General features: G+C 46.5%; 1 protein-coding gene across 1 annotated transcript; it reads right to left on the minus strand.

Moving 5' to 3' along the window:
• Positions 1-392: 392 nt before the first annotated feature.
• LOC128404401 (microtubule-associated proteins 1A/1B light chain 3C-like) lies at positions 393-4,824 on the minus strand. Its single transcript, XM_053369958.1, has 4 exons — positions 4,240-4,824; positions 3,919-3,974; positions 1,202-1,308; positions 393-732 (listed from the first exon to the last, which is right to left on the minus strand). The coding sequence occupies exons 1-4, from the start codon at positions 4,277-4,279 to the stop codon at positions 570-572; spliced, it is 366 nt and encodes a 121-aa protein (XP_053225933.1). The 5' UTR covers positions 4,280-4,824; the 3' UTR covers positions 393-569.
• Positions 4,825-11,681: the final 6,857 nt, after the last annotated feature.

The raw sequence follows: 11,681 nt of genomic DNA on the forward strand, positions 1-11,681 counted from the left end.
TCACCACACAGGCTACCCCTGGAGCCATCATCCCTGGATGTCAAAAGAAAGAGTATCGGAGGCAATCTCCGTTTATGGACTTGGTAATGGGGAGTATGGGAGGGGGAGCAATAATATAACCAGCTACCACCCCCGAATTGAAGGATAGGGAACCAACAACCTTCCTGGTGTTGCTGAACACCATTGGGCCAGGCTGGTGAGAGTCGGGAGCCCAACACTGGGAGGGTCACTGGTTCATGGCCATCCCTGACGATCAAAGCAGTCTCCTACTGTATCAACCTGGGAGCAGAAGCGAAGGCCGGGAAGGACTTTAACATAGTGCGTGCTTAGGAAGGCCATTCCTTGGCAATACTAAGAAAGGTGCGGTTTGGGGTACCTCTTTCTCAAGGACAACTGCAAGGAGGTGGGGGTGAGTTTCACCTTGGTAGATCAAAACCTACGTTCCAAGAAAACCATAATCTGGTGGGGTGGGGAGAAAGAAGAGATAGTTGGTGTCCAAAATGCAGGTGATCACATCTCCCAGACAAAATAAACGAGGAACTCGGGATCCAAAGGCGACCCATTTGCCATCAGCCAAACATCTCCTGAGAGGCATAGGTCATATAGAGGAAGCCATCTTCATCTTTGTACGTCATGTACACTTCAGACATGGTGGAAGACATGCTGACGAGGCTGCGGTTGCCGTCAACCAGGAAGTAGAATGCCTGAGTGGACCCGATGCACATTCGGTTGCTGAGGGAGGAAACGGGCACGAGTAAAAACATGGCTTCCGGGTAGCCTAAACAAATTCTGCATCCTCACCTGCCCCAAAACAGTGGAGTCTGGTCCGTTAGGGTGCATGGCGCGCTGCCCTGAGCTTGCCCACACCTGCCCGACTTCTGACTTCCAACCAATCAGGAGCTGGCTCTGCCTGCAATTGGCTCCAGCCCTGGCTGTCATTGGCTATAGCTCCGCCTCCATGCCTTCCGCCCCACCAGCCCCAGCTACCACTGCCCCTCCAAGCCTATTTCCCTGTGTGCCAATATAATAATATTTCTCCCCCACTCTCACACACCAAGCCAGAGCATTAAAAATCCAATTAACATAGTCGCTGCTTAAATCCAGCCCAACATATGGTTGTAGAAGGATGAGCGACCCAGCCAGATGCTTAGTAATCCTCCCATTTTTACAGGCTGCCCAGATTCCTCAGAGGCTCATTCACCGGATGATTGTGATGAACTGGCCCATGGTGAGGTCTTCAGGAACCAGAAACTTGGTCTTGTCCAAGGCTGGCAACATTTTCTCCTTGGGGTAGCGCTCCAGGATTATCTGCAAAGGAAGAAGAGCCACGCCTGAGATTGGTCTTCAATAGCAGACGGCCAGATTCCCCTGGGAAGCTTAAGCAAAATGGTTACAGTGAAGACAGCCGTTTCCAATTTGTCCAAGTACTCAGATAGACTGTCTTTGTACAGGAAGGCTCTACTTGTCGCCATTATGACTAATAGCCACTGGTTTATCAGCCGGCTGCTGATTTGCCTGACTCATCTGTTCACTGCTGGACCAGTGTCTTGCCTCGGGAATGGACTGGATGAGAGCCAACAAACTGAGACTCAGTCCAGATAAGGCAGAGGCACTGCTTGTGGGTGGTTCCCTAGACCAGATGGGTGGGAGATCGATGGGGTTACACTTCCTCTGAAGGAGCAGGTTCATAGCCTGGGGTACTCCTGGATCTTTTGTTGTCACTAGAGGCTCACGTGGCCTCAGTGGCCCGGAGTGCCTTCCATCAGCTTCGGCTGGTGGCCCAGCTATGCCCCTATGTGGACAGGGATAGCCTAACTCATGGGTAGGCAAACTAAGGCCCGGGGGCCGGATCCGGCCCAATCGCCTTCTAAATCGGGCCTGTGTACGGTCTGGGAATCAGCGTGTTTTTACACCAGTAGAATGTGTCCTTTTATTTCAAATGCATCTCAGGGTTATTTGTGGGGCATAGGAATTTGTTCCTTTTTCCCCTTCAAAATATAGTCCGGCCCCCCACAAGGTCTGAGGGACAGTGGACCGGCCCCCTGCTGAAAAATTTTGCTGACCCCTGGCTAACTACTGTGGTCTATGCTCTGGTAACCTCAAGGTTAGATTACTGCAATGCGTTATACGTAGGGCTGCCTCTGAAGGCAATTTGGAAACTTCAGCTGGTGCAGAATTCAGCGGCCAGGTTGCTCACCCAAGCAATATAGTTTGAGCATATTACACTAATCCTGGTCAGACTTTAAGGTAAAGGTAAAGGAACCCCTGACCATTAGGTCCAGTTGTGACCAACTCTGGGGTTGCGGTGCTCATCTCGCTCTATAGGCCGAGGGAGCCGGCATACAGCTTCCGGGTCATGTGGCCAGCATGACTAAGCCGCTTCTGGTGAACCAGAGCAGCGCACGGAAATGCCATTTACCTTCCTGCCGGAGCGGTACCTATTTATCTACTTGCACTTTGACGTCCTTTCAAACTGCTAGACTGTACTGGCTACCAATTATTTTCTGGGCCCAATTCAAAGTGCTGGTTTTGACCTATAAAGCCTTAAACGGCTCAAGACCGCAATACCTCAAGGACCACCTCTTTCCATATGGACCCTGAGATCATCTTCGGAGGCCCTTCTCTGTGTGCCTCCTCCTCAAAAGGTCCAGAAGGTGGCAACGTGAGAACGGGTCCTTCTCTGCAGTGGCCCCCCGTCTTCCCAGGGAAGTTCGCCTGGCACCTTCATTATACACCCTTCGGCGCCAGGCAAAAACGTTCCTTTTTAACCAGGCTTTTGGTTGATCCGATTTACATCCTATGCCCTTTTAAAATGTGTGTGCGTTTTTGGGGGGCCATTGGGTGGTTGTTTTTAGCATTATGTATTTTGTGGTTTTATATCTTGATTTTAATCTTTGAACAAAATTCAATTAATAATAAATTCAATTAATAATAATCTGCAGGGGTGCAACATCTTATTTTAGGAGCAAGGATGTGATTTTATTGGTGGGGGTTCTGGGTGGGGGTTTTTTGATTGCAATATGGGGCTAAATAATTGTTTTAAGATTTCCCAATAACCATCTATTTTTGGGGGGAAACTGCATCAGCTGGGAGTCAGGAATGTTTCACTTAAGCTCAGTTACAATCCTATAAAGAAAAATATTTGTTGCATGGAAGGTTGAGGGTGGGTTATACATGGAGTAAATAAACAAAATGAGAACTGAATTTCTCTCAGTTACAATGATATATTACTTGACTTAATTGATTTAGCAATGGCAAGCAAGAGTGCAGGCAGCCAGACCACCAATTACAGCTGCTTTGGTCCTCCTGCGCTACTAGGTAAACCATGGTTTGGCTTAGCACTATGTGTGAACCCAAGGTTTATGGTTTGTCTTCCCCGAACAAAATGGTGAATCAAGAACAACAAATCATGATTACAATTACTGGTTGTTGGGAGCGAAACCAACTACAAGCCTAGGAACACATAAGGAATCTTAATTATTTTTAAATTAACTAACAACACGATGGGTTGGGTATCAAGCACAGAACCAGGAGCAAAACAGCCCCCGCTTTTACTCTAAATACAGTGCTTTTTTCTGGGGATACGCAGGAGTATGCATACCTCTAAACATTTTGTAAATCTTTGTACTTTTGTTCATCTACTGTATTTATTTTTCCTGATTTGAACAATAAAATGGTGGTTTTCTTGAGTCAAAATGAGAGTACCCCTAAACATTTTTTTAGAAAAAAAAGCACTGCCCATAACTGCCTTACGTAATCTCACTGAACCATGGTTTGTTTAACATTATACACAAACCCTTGCTGAACCATAGCCCAGCTTACTTTTAACATGCAAAACGGTCCAGTACAACAAAGCAAGCCCAAATAAACATGCCCCCATACCTATTAAGCCAACAATATAAGGAGAAACCTACATACCGGCAGTTTGCCAGGAAACTTCATCCGGATCGTGGCCACTTCACTTTTCCTGGAGGCTAGAGTGGAAAATTACAGAACTGGGTCAATTATGGCAATAGGGAAAAAACACCTCTCCCTCGGTCTCCCCTCCCCAAATTAGCTCTCCCCAAAACAGGACAGCCCAAAGTCTAGCCCCCCACTCCAGTTTACCTAATTAATCTCAGCCCCTTGGGCCAGCAGGGGGCGCTAGCGGCCAAACAAGAGCAACTCCGAATCGCGAAAAGGAGCGTTTACACGACAAAGGGGGGGGGAATAAGTGGGGAGAAAGAAAATAAGTCTTACCGAAGGTTTTACGGTGCTTGAATGGGGGGAAAGAATCCATCTTGGAAGGAACCACACCTTTTTCTTAAAAAGGGAAGGGGGGAAATAAAGCTGGGGCGGGAAGGGGAATTGAAGAAGAATCGTCCCCAGCGGTAGCTCTGACTTGACTCCCTTGGAGCCGCTTAAATAGTGCCCGAGTCACGCCTAAAATTTTCCCAAATTGCTTCCAGGATCAGGACCTCCAAGGTCCGGGGAAGGACGTGGAGAGGTGGAGGGTGGGGAGAGCCCACCCTGAGACTCGCCCACATTCAGATTCAGGGGCGGGTCTCCACAGGGGAAGCGCATTTGGCCACAATGGTGGAGTTGGCCAGCGGAACGCACCGCCACGGGACGCAGTTTTGATTACTCGAGTGGAAGGAAGGAAGGAGTTGGACAAAGTTTGTAGCGGAGGTGTCGTCTACCCATGTCAGCTGAGACAGGTGAATGCAATTTCCCAACACCGAGGAAGGACTTTTCTGCGTAATAGATGGGTAGGTATTGGTTTAGGGTTGAGCTGTGAACTCAGGAAATCTCAATTACTAGATGGCATTAGGTCAAGCTGCCTTCTTAAGCTCCCCCTCCTCCAACCATCTGAAATGTTTTTCTATTTATTTTTTGTCTTTCTAAACCACCTTTCCTCCTAGCAGCTCAAGGTGAGGTATATACTGAGTTAAAGAAAATATTTAAAGAAAATCGTTAAAAAACCAGAAGCCTTTTTATTGGGCATAGTGGGTGAAGAGATACGAAGGGAAGATAAAAGACTGTTTATGTGTGCAACAACTGCGGCAAGAATTCTTTCAGCCCAAAAATGGACACAAAAAGGAGTACCAAGGAAAGACAAGTAGCAGATGAAGATGATGGACTTTGCAGAACTGGCGAAGCTGACAAGAAAAATCCAAAACCAGCACGATCAAATATTCCAAAAGGACTGGAGTAAATTTATAAAAAGGTAAAGGTACCCCTGCCCGTACGGGCCAGTCGTGTCCGACTCTAGGGTTGTGCGCCCATCTCACTTAAGAGGCCGGGGGCCAGCGCTGTCCGCAGACACTTCCGGGCCACGTGGCCAGCATGACAAGCTGCATCTGGCGAGCCAGCGCAGCACACGGAAACGCCGTTTACCTTCCCGCTAGTAAGCGGTCCCTATTTATCTACTTGCACCCGGGGGTGCTTTCAAACTGCTAGGTTGGCAGGCGCTGGGACCGAGCAATGGGAGCGCACCCCGCCGCGGGGATTCGAACCGCCGACCTGACGATCGGCAAGTCCTAGGCGCTGAGGTTTTACCCACAGCGCCACCCGCGTCCCTGGAGTAAATTTATACGATAGCTAAAAGATTATTGTAAGCAATTAACATCACTAGCAGGGTCATCTGAAGACTGGTAAGGAGAAGTTTTCTACCTTTCTATATTTATTTAAATTTTGAGTTATTTTGTAATGGGTGTAATTAGAATTGGAAAACTTATGGAAAATAAATAAAAATAATTTTAAAAAGGTGAGGTATATACATTAGGTAGGTTAATGAGAGAGTGTGTCTGGTCCAAAGTCACTTTGTGGCAGAGTGGAGATTTGAACCCTGGTCTCCCAGGCTGTACTCTTAACGGCTGCACTGTGCTACCTCTAAGGCCTATTTGCATTACACACTCAAAGTAGTGCCATGCCACTTTAAATAGCATTCTCCCCAAAAAAATAATTATGGGAACTGTAGTTTCTCAAGGGTGTTGAGAGTTATTAGGTGACTCCACGCTCCCCTCACAGAGCTACCGTTCTCCCAGGGAACTTTGCAAAGTGCGGTTCATGCCAACCCTGGTGTGTGTCTGTTTTCGTAATTGCTGTTTTCATCATTTCTATTTTAGATCATCATATCAACAAGAAGGGGACGCGGGTGGCGCTATGGTCTAAACCACTGAGCCTAGGGCTTGCCGATCAGAAGGTCGGCGGTTCGAATCCCCGCGACGGGGTGAGCTGCCGTTGCTCAGTCCCAGTTCCTGCCAACCTAGCCGTTCGAAAGCACGTCAAAGTGCAAGTAGATCAATAGGTAAGGTAGGTAAACGGGAAGGTAAACGGCGTTTCCGTGCGCTGCTCTGGTTCGCCAGAAGCGGCTTAGTCATGCTGGCCACATGACCCGGAAGCTGTACGCCAGCTCCCTCGGCCAGAAAAGCGAGATGAGCGCCGCAACCCCAGAGTCGGCCACTACTAGATCTAACAGTCAGGGGTCCCTTTACCTTTATCAACAAGAAAAAAGCTAACTACATAGCGCAATAACATTAAAATAGGCTGATGACATTACAATAAATTAAAGACTTACAAGGTTGTATGTTGTCACTGAATTTATTATTCCAGGACATTGGAGGAGGGGAATCGCTCCATAAACTTACCCAGTTGATTTAAATGTAGGTTGTTTTACTGTAGATTTGCAGTAGGTTATTTGATCACCATCACAATGAACCAGATCTTTTCCATCCATTCACACTCAGTAGGAGGTACGTTGTTTTTCCAATTCTTTACAATCATTACCTTTGCATCCCCATAAGGTTAATTAACACTTCTTGATCACTTTGAGATAACATCTTTGAAATAACTTAGTTGGTTCCAAAGGTATATGGCTTCCTAGCATATCCAATATAATACTATGTACCATTTGGTTTCACTTTAATTAATTGGGAGCAATTCCAGAAGTTAGGTATAAAGTCTACTTTAGCTGCACCACAGCTACAATAACCATGAAATCAAAGCCTATACAGTGGTACCTCAGGTTACATACGCTTCAGGTTACATACGCTTCAGGTTACAGACTCTGCTAACCCAGAAATAGTGCTTCAGGTTAAGAACTTTGCTTCAGGATGAGACCAGAAATCGTGCTCCGGAGGTGCAGCAGCAGCAGGAGGCCCCATTAGCTAAAGTGGTGCTTCAGGTTAAGAACAGTTTCAGGTTAAGAACCGACCTCCGGAACGAATTAAGTACTTAACCTGAGGTACCACTGTATATTAAATTAAATCTTACAGGGGATCTGCTGATATAAATTTAGATGGGGTATTACCCTAAGCTGGGCTTTTTGTTTAAACATGGGACCCATTTTGTAGCTTATGCTCAGAGGCACAGCTAATATCCTCTATTGCTGAGCCAGATCAATATGGGGAATGAGGTCAGGCCTCCAACCCAGTTCAAGTTAAGGCCTATTTCCTGGGCCCAAATATGAATGGGGAAGACGATTGCCGTTTTCCTCTCTGGTCTGGGCCTTTTTTATTTTTGTAATTTATTTTATTCCAATACAGTATAAGCCATCATTGGCAGTTCCCCTCCATTTTCAGTTGCAGTTAGAAATTCAGGAATCACGTTGTTGTTGTTCTAGGAACCCCTCTTGTGGGTCAGATGAATGTGTCCTTTGGACAAGAGATGGGAAGGAATTTATACAATCCTAGCAGCTGACTTCACTCTCAGTAAATAGCCCCAGGCTGTTACTATTATTCAGCACAGTCCCATTATTCCTGTGCATGTTCTTGCTTAACAAAGAATTCACAGCCATCAGAGGATACCAGCTTCACATTTAATGCATAAAGCTCCAACTATCTGTATTATCCAGAGAAGCGGGTGGGAGGTGAGAGAATCGCTGCCTTTTTTTTTTTACCCTATTTTTGCCCTTTGTGGATGCTTTGTTGAAATTTGGGGAAGAGCCATAGTTTAGTGGCAGAACATCTGTTTTGCATCCAGGAGGTCACAAGCCCAGTCTCCACATAAGGTAAAGGGTAAAGGGACCCCTGACCATTAGGTCCAGTCGTGGCCGACTCTGGGGTTGCGGCGCTCATCTCGCTTTATTGACCGAGGGAGCCGGCATTTGTCCACAGGCAGCTTCCGGGTCATGTGGCCAGCATGACTAAGCCGCTTCTGGCGAACCAGAGCAGCGCACGCAAACGCCGTTTACCTTCCCACCAGAGTGGTACCTATTTATCTACTTGCACTTTGACGTGCTTTCAAACTGCTAGGTTGGCAGGAGCAGGGACCGAGCAACAGGAGCTCACCCCGTCGCGGGGATTTGAACCCCCGACCTTCTGATCGGCAAGTCCTAGGCTCTGTGGTTTAACCCACAGCGCCACCCGCGTCCCTCATTCTCCACACAGGGCTGTCTGAAATCCTGGAGAGCTGCTGCCAATCAGTGTAGACCATACCAAGCTAGGTGGGCAGACAGGTACAAGGCAGCTTCTTGTATTTCTCTTTGGGAAGAACTGTAGCTCAGTCGTCGAACATCTGCTTTGCGTGCAGAAGATCTCAAGTCGAGTCTCCCATCTCCAGGTAGGACAAGGAGAAAGTCCTCTACCTGCAGCTAGTCAGTGTAAACAAAGCAGTGGTGCTGTGTGGGGAACAGCTGCTCCAAAAAAGGGGGGGCTCTGTGCTAGGGTCATCAGCACCTGTTGTATAGGTGAATGCAATATTTTGGGTTTTTGAGGTAAAAGCAACAAAAGCAACTGTGCATCAAGTGAATGTGCTGTATTTTTATGTTATCATTTATTTATTGGAATTATTTCCCACTTCCTCCCCCCTCCAAGGTGGACCATACGTGGTTCTTCTGCTCAACTAATCCCCGCAACAAACCTGTGATGTCAGTTAGGCTTAGATGCAGTAACTGGCCCAAGGTCACCCAGCAAGCGTCATGGCCCAGTGGGGATTCAAACCCTGGTTTCCCATGTCCTAGTCTGATACTCTAACCCATGGGTAGGCAAACTAAGGCCCGGGGGCTGGATCCAGCCCAATCGCCTTCTAAATCCGGCCCATGGACGGTCCGGGAATCAGCATGTTTTTACATGAGTAGAATGTACCCTTTTATTTAAAATGCAGCTCTGGGTTATTTGTGGGGCATAGGAATTTGTTCATTTCCCCCCCCCCAAAAAAATATATTCCGGCCCCCGCAAGTTCTGAGGGACAGTGGACTAGCCCTCTGCTGAAAAAGTTTGCTGAGCCCTGCTCTAACCACTACACCACAGTGACGTGGCACAAGCCAGTGGTGGCCGCAAGGATCCAGGAATGTGTGGCAACAATAGTCCCAAAGTGTGGGCACAGCAACCAAGCATAGTTTTTAAGAAGGATGCATGCTCCTTTTTTGCTATTATGCTCGTGGGATCATTGGCAATCATGACTTCCACTTGCCACGCTGCCCGTGGGTGGGCAGATGGAGTTCTGGTGGGAGTTCTCTTCACTGGCATGGGCTCCCCTCCACTAAGGGCCCCTGGTTGTCCTATAGTCTGACCCTCTCATCCCAGCAGATCCATCCGAAGTTATACAGTACAGTGGTACCTCTGGTTACATACGCTTCAGGTTACATACACTTCAGGTTACAGACTCCACTAACCCAGAAATATTACCTCGGGTTAAGAACTTTGCTTCAGGATGAGAACAGAAATCGTGCTCCGACAGCACGGCGGCAGCAGGAGGCCCCATTAGCTAATGAGGTGCTTCAGGTTAAGAACAGTTTCAGGTTAAGAACGGACCTCCGGAACGAATTAAGTACTTAACCCGAGGTACCACTGTACTATGAAATCCATTTTTATTTGCATCACTCTGTGTTGAATATTACGGGATGGTTCATCGAGAAACCGTGCTTCAGTCTTTCCAAATTCTCAACCCTGATTTTGGATTCATATCTCTCCCAGCCTCTTCCTTCAAACTTCAAAAACAAGGCTTCTTCTCATGTTGGCTCATCACTGAAGCCCATTTCTTTAGTTTCTTGAGTCAGCGTGGTCCTCATCTGAGCAGGATGTTGTGTGTTCTCCTGAGCTTAAGCAGACAAAAGCTGGGCTTTGTTTGCTCCTTAGGTTAACAATGGCAGGTTAACAGGTCGGAGGTGAGTACCGGGGACATCGGATGGAGCTGAACGGGTTGGACAATTCAGGAGAGACAAAAGCAAGTCCGGCTTCACACAGCATGCAACTAAATGGTGGGATTTGCTCCCTTAGGAGGTAGTGATGGCCACCGACTGAGATGGCTTTAAAAGAGGATTAGACAAATTAATGGAGGCGAAGGCCATCAATGGCTACTAGCCAGGATGGCGATGTTCTCTCTCCACTGTCAGAGGCAAGATGTCTCTGAATACCAGTTACTTGGAATCACAAGTGGGGAGAGTGTCTAGCTGGAATGGCAGTTATTGCTTTGGGATGGAAAGAAAAGGCCAAATGGAATATGGAAAAATGGAATGGTGATGTTTTTGAATATGTACAATCAGAAATATTCGCACAGATTGTGGCAGAGGATAGATGGGAAAATAAATGCCAAAGAATCACAAATAAATGGGCATTTTACAGGAACTGGATAGAAAGAGGGGAAGTCAACCCTAACATACAAGCTCGAATGAACAGACTGTGTACATGGATAAAAATATGAAGAAGGAAGGCCTGACCGGGGGCGGGGAGTGCTGGAGTGGGGGGGGGGAGTAAACTGGACGGTATTTTGAATTGATTTTGTTATGTAAGCCTTTTTTTCAGAAACCAATATATTAATGTTATGTTTGAGGCATTAGGGGGAGATTATGTAGTTAGGCATTGTAGTATGAATGAATTTTGTTCTGTATTCTTTGTTTTATAGAATATATATAATAATGTTACGTTACTAAGCAAATTTAATAAAATTGGGGGGGGGGACAAACAAAAAACAAGTGGGGAGAGTGGTTTTGCACTCGGTTCCTGCTTGGACAGGATACTGGGCTAAATGGGCCATTGGCCTGATCCTGCTGGGCTCTTCTCATGTTCTTCCAGTGAAAGCATGAGTCAAGCAGTGAAGTCATCTGGTAGGATCACAACAATTTCAGATTATGTTTTCATTCATTTATGACATTAGCAGGAAATTCAGCCCTCCACTAGCTATTCAGCTAGCTTTTTATTGAAGTCCTTATCTGTACTATGCAATTTTTGCCCCTGGGCTTAGGAATGCGCTACAAGGCCAAGGTTTTATGACTCTCAAACTGTGACTTAGCAGAAATAACTCCTAGTTAAATACAAAGTGACAAGGGGGGGGGGGCGGATAATGAGACTGAATAGCTTAAGGGGGAAATAGAAATCTATCACATCTTAATTAAGTATGCAAAGTAATTTTGCAGGAAGAGGCAAGAAGAGGTTGTTTTAAAGGGTCTTACAAGATTTAGGAAATCAAATGTTACTACTTCAATGAGCAACCACCAAAAGCTATGTTTAAAGATCTTATAGCTTTTCTCCTTATAGCAAGTGCAATGAGTTATTGCGAAAAACTGGAAATCTCATTCAACAAACCTTTTTTCATCAACAGAGCATCGATGGAGAAACTGACACGTCAACTTGCATCAGTACAAAATGAAACAGGAGCAGATGAATTAAAAAAACACCTGGTGTACTTTCGTCTCTCTTGCAGTTAAAGAAAAGGACACTTGCACTCTTTCAGCCACACATGGGCAGCTATGCCTCAGCACA

The sequence above is a fragment of the Podarcis raffonei genome, chromosome 16, assembly GCF_027172205.1.
Source record: "Podarcis raffonei isolate rPodRaf1 chromosome 16, rPodRaf1.pri, whole genome shotgun sequence".
NCBI lineage: Eukaryota > Metazoa > Chordata > Lepidosauria > Squamata > Lacertidae > Podarcis > Podarcis raffonei.

Excerpts from the sequence above, each read along its gene's own strand:
- LOC128404401 (XM_053369958.1), bottom strand. The coding sequence starts at position 4,279 with ATGGATTCTTTCCCCCCATTCAAGCACCGTAAAACCTTCG. Across the intron at positions 3,975-4,239 it reads CAAGCACCGTAAAACCTTCG|CCTCCAGGAAAAGTGAAGTG; the intron begins GTAAGACTTATT and ends TTTCCACTCTAG. Across the intron at positions 1,309-3,918 it reads AGTTTCCTGGCAAACTGCCG|ATAATCCTGGAGCGCTACCC; the intron begins GTATGTAGGTTT and ends CTTCCTTTGCAG.